Source organism: Fonticula alba (assembly GCF_000388065.1).
Source record: "Fonticula alba strain ATCC 38817 unplaced genomic scaffold supercont2.6, whole genome shotgun sequence".
Taxonomy (NCBI): Eukaryota; order Rotosphaerida; family Fonticulaceae; genus Fonticula; species Fonticula alba.
Window position 1 is genome coordinate 1,906,405 of NW_009242976.1, and position 4,153 is coordinate 1,910,557.

The 4,153-nt window shown below is 67.2% G+C and overlaps 2 protein-coding genes across 4 annotated transcripts in view; one reads left to right on the top strand and one right to left on the bottom strand.

Annotated features, from left to right (window-relative positions):
- H696_04071 (hypothetical protein) overlaps positions 1–1,166 on the top strand; it is a 2,865-nt gene extending 1,699 nt beyond the window's left edge. The window contains exons 8-10 of one of the 3 annotated variants that reach the window (XM_009497951.1): positions 121–475; positions 666–817; positions 842–1,166. In XM_009497951.1, coding sequence (XP_009496226.1) covers positions 121–475; positions 666–817; positions 842–1,062 — 728 coding nt within the window. In that variant the 3' untranslated portion in view covers positions 1,063–1,166. Of the gene's footprint in view, positions 1–120 lie in introns of all 3 variants that reach the window. The other 2 variants (XM_009497950.1, XM_009497949.1) reach the window with 2 other exon arrangements.
- A 460-nt stretch (positions 1,167–1,626) lies between these two features.
- The window catches only part of H696_04072 (TKL/LISK/LISK-DD1 protein kinase), a gene marked incomplete at its 3' end in the record, with an annotated part of 3,481 nt that continues 954 nt past the window's right edge, over positions 1,627–4,153 (bottom strand). The window contains exons 2-4 of the mRNA XM_009497952.1: positions 3,792–4,133; positions 1,911–3,684; positions 1,627–1,802 (exon numbers count right to left, since the gene is read on the bottom strand). Of these exons, the coding sequence (XP_009496227.1) occupies positions 1,627–1,802; positions 1,911–3,684; positions 3,792–4,133 (2,292 nt within the window). The remainder of the gene's footprint in view (positions 1,803–1,910; positions 3,685–3,791; positions 4,134–4,153) is intronic.

A 4,153-nucleotide genomic window follows, 5' to 3' on the forward strand; every position in this document is an offset into this window, starting at 1 on the left:
CCCCCCCCCCACACACACACAGACACACACACACACACACACACACACACACGCATACACGCATACACGCGCACGCATGCGCACCCCTCCTTCCATGTACTGACCTCTCCCATGGAATAGCTGGGCGTCACCCCCATCAAGGTGGCCAGCATGGGCAAATGATGCCCCCGCATATGGGCCACCAGTTCCCCCCGCCTGCTGGGCACCCCCATATGCTGCCCAACTTCCCGGGCGGTATGCTTCCCCCGCATCCGGGTGGTGGTCCTGGCGTGCCCCCCCTCGGACCCGGCTTGCCAGTTGTCAACAACCCAGCGGCGGCGGCGGCGGCTGCCGCTGCCGCCGCCGGCTTCAGCCTTCCCTTGCTCTTCCCAAATCTTGGACCTGGCCTAAACCCCGGGCCACCCGTTAATATGGGGCCCGGCTCGCAAGGCCCCCCTCTGGGCATGGGTCATCCGCCTGGCGACCATTTATTGGAGTGCGCAGTCTTTCTTCCTCCTCCTCCTTTCTTCTTCTCCTTCTTTTTCCCTGTCATCTGCTTCGCCGCCGCCGTCGCCGTCGCCGCCGCTGCCATGTTGTCTCGTCCTCTGGGCCTCACTTTGACTGACATCCTGTGCCTGCCTTGGTGGATGAATGGGGACGGTTCTCTCGCTCTTGCTCTCACGAAGGCGCGACGGGGGCCGCCATCAATCGCGTGAAGCGAACTCCGCCTCGCGCGGGGGACGCGAGTCGCGCGATCATCGTGATCGATCGCGCGATCGTGATGACCGGAGTGGTGGCAACCGCGATGACCGAGGCGGTGGCAGCCGTGATGACCGAGGCGGTGGCAGCCGTGATGACCGAGGCGGTGGCAACCGTGATGACCGAGGCGGTGGCAATCGTGATAGCCGCCGCGAACGCGACCGTGACCGGATAAACGAGCGCGATTCGTCGCGGTATCGCGAGTCCCGCGAGCCCCGCGAGTCCCGCGACCGCGAGCGCGATCGTGACCGCGAGCGCGATCGTGACCGTGACCGCGACTCACGCGAGCGTCATCGTCGGTCCTCGTCCTCCTCGCACCGGTAGTCGATCTGCCCTGGAGAACACTCGACCGGTCAAAGGACTGCCTCACGCCCCCGCTCCGTGATGTGTATCTACTTGTGTATATTTATATATGTTTTATCCATGTATGTGCGTGTGCGTGTGCGTGTGCGTGTGCGTGTGCGTGTGTATGTGTATATGTGTGCGCTCGTGCGCCCAGCCGTCTCCTCCCCCCACCGGGCAACGAAAATAGCCAATAAACCAACATGAGGCAGCAACACACACACACACACACACGCGCGCGGCGTTTGGGTCGGATATATTGGATGAACAAGAAAGGTTGATTGGCAAGGACATGGGCGGGCGCCCTGCTCCTTCCTCTTCTGCCACGGGGGTGCACAGCACTCCCGCACACGCGTGTCAAGTTCCTTTCTCCCCTTTTCTTTGTCCGGCAGGCAGAGGCGGGATCGAGGCAGAGGGCGCGTGCACATGAGGCAGATGTGGATGGACGCATGGCGGAGTCTAGGGGCCTCAGTGGGGAGGGCAAAAGTGGGTGATAGGGGGGCGGAGGGGAAGCGATCAAGGCAACCATCCGCTGGATCCCATACTTCAGGGAGAGCCGGACTGCGGACTCCCACCATCGGTGGCATAGGACCAGCCCCACTCGACAGAGTAGCCCATCCCCGAAACGAAAAAGGCCACCAGGTCCTCGGTGCCGGCCTCCACCACCCGGTGGCAGGAAAGCTTCGGCGGCTGGCGAGCGCTCCGACCGGCAGTGGAGCCATCTGCGCACGGGCGAGGGGGGGAGGGCGGGGGGAGGGGGGGGCATGACAGACGATGTTAGAGGTGGCCTAGACGCCGGAGACACACAGGCGGCGCGTGTAACGACATACCGGCAGAGGAGATGGCCGCCTCCGGAAGCATGAGGTCGATGAACACGACAATCGGTCGACGACGGGTGTTGCTGACGCTGAGGGAATAATACCCGGGGATCGGCCGCGCGGGAGACGCCTGGCCCAGGGACTGGAGCCCGGCATCGCCTAGCCAGAGCTCCGGATCGGTGGCCGCCGCGTGGATGGGGGCCTGGGGGTCCGAGCAGGGGGTAAATCCCTTGACCAGGCGCACACCATTGAGGAAGCTGATCTGATCGGTGGGAGCCCCGCCGGCGACAGTGGACCCAGTGACGCCAGTCGAGGATGGAGGGCTGCCGGCACCGGCGGCGGCGGCGGCGGCGGCGGCGGCGGCGGCGGCATCCAGCTGCTGGCCAAGAGGGCCGCCCGGGCTGCTGGGGTTCAAGACGGCCAGCTGGCGGAAGCGCCAGGTGAACGTGGCATCCGGCCCGGTGGTGGCGCGGCCCACCAGCGACGGCGCATGCGGCCCGGGGGGAACCACATGGCGCAAGAGGCAGATCGGCTCCGGCCCGGTGGACTGCTGGCTCAGCGTCCGCTGATGCCGGGCCACGGCGCCATGGCGCTCATCCAGCGCGCCGGCCGACGTCAAGGACAGGCCATTCTTGTCATACACCGTGCCATGCAGCTCCACCAGCAGCTCGATCGGGAAGGGGTAGGAGTTCTCCACGAAGAAGCTGATCTGGTGCCGGGAGGCGTCACCCGAGTCCAGGGCATCGGAGGACTCGCCCGGGGTGGCCGGCGGCTGGAGCTCCTGCACGCGAGTTTCGAGGGTAATCCCGGAGAGGGTCTCCCGGCGGACGGTGGCCCCGGTGGGCTGGCGCTTGAAGGACAGCGGCACATCCGGCACGCGCTTGGCAGCCGGCCCGGCCGCCGGCAGGGGGATCGACGCCAGCCAGCTCCCGGAGCCGGGCTGGATCACGGCTCCGACGGAGAACCCGTCATCGGACAGGGTGACATCGCGCAGGGCCACCGGGTCGGTCATGCGATCCGGCCCGGGCGACTCGCCGGGAGACAGGCGCGGCAGCGTCTCGAAGGTGAAGTGGCTCCCCGGTGGCAGGGTCAAGGACACGGCATATGCCTGCAGTTCATCGCTATGCAGGTAGAAGATGAACTCCGAGGTGGTGCGATCCAGGAGCCGGTGAAGGACCAGCCCGCCGAGGCGCTCCGAGCGGATGGACATGTTGGACCGGAGTTGGCCACGCTCGACCAGCGGCCGGAGCTCCATCGGCAGGGTTGACCGAGCCGGCGAGGCCACCTCCACCGGGCGTGCGCCGCTGATCTCCAGGGGCGGCGGCGAGGGCGGGCGGGAAACCACCGGCGACGGGGTGACCGGCTGGTGTGGCGAGTCCAATTGCAGCAGTGACAATGGCGACGTCAGCATCAGCTCCGGCGGGGGGAAGCGCCCGGCGACCACCGGCGTGGCCAGGAAGTCGGAGCTGACCGACCCGGAGACCGGGGAGATGGTGTCGATGCAAATTGACAAGGGAGACCCTTGGGGGGAGGCCCGGGCGTTGCCGGTTGCCGGGGGCGCGGGTGGCGGTGCCGCGGCCGGGGGCTCGGCCGCGGCCGAGCTGGCGGCCGCAGCAGCCGCCGCTTTCTGGAAGGCGGCATCCACCGCCGCACCGGCCGGCACAATGGGCTTCAGCATGGAAATGATGCGCGGGAAGAGAGGGCGCTTGGCCGGGTCGTCCTCCGCACAGGAGAGGACCAAGTCAACCGCGTCCGGCGGGCAGGAGGGCTGGACCAGAGCGCGGACCTGGGCATGGTGTGGGTGGCAATCCGGAGGGTTAGCAGCTGGACGGTGTTGGGGGCGGGGGGGGCGGTTAAGTCGGAGGCACAGCCAGGGGGGGGCCTTGCTCGCACCTCCACCGGGTCCAGGCCGAAGCCGGGGATAACGCGGCGGAAGTTCCGGGCGTCGGGCTTCACGCGGCTGAAGAGCTCGGCAATGACAATGCCGAAGGAGAAAACATCCACACGTTCGTCATATGGCATGCACAGGATGACCTCCGGGGCCATGGTCCAGTCGGTGCCGCAGACGGTCATCGGCCGGGCGTGGCGCCCGGTGGAGGCGGCCGCCGCGCGGTCCAGGGCCCGGGCGAAGCCAAAATCGCACACCTTCGGGGTCATGGTCTCCGGGTGGAGGAGGATATTTTCGCTCTTCAGGTCGCGGTGGATGATTCCCAGGGCGTGCAGGTACGCCATGGCCTGTGGCGGAGGGGGGGGGG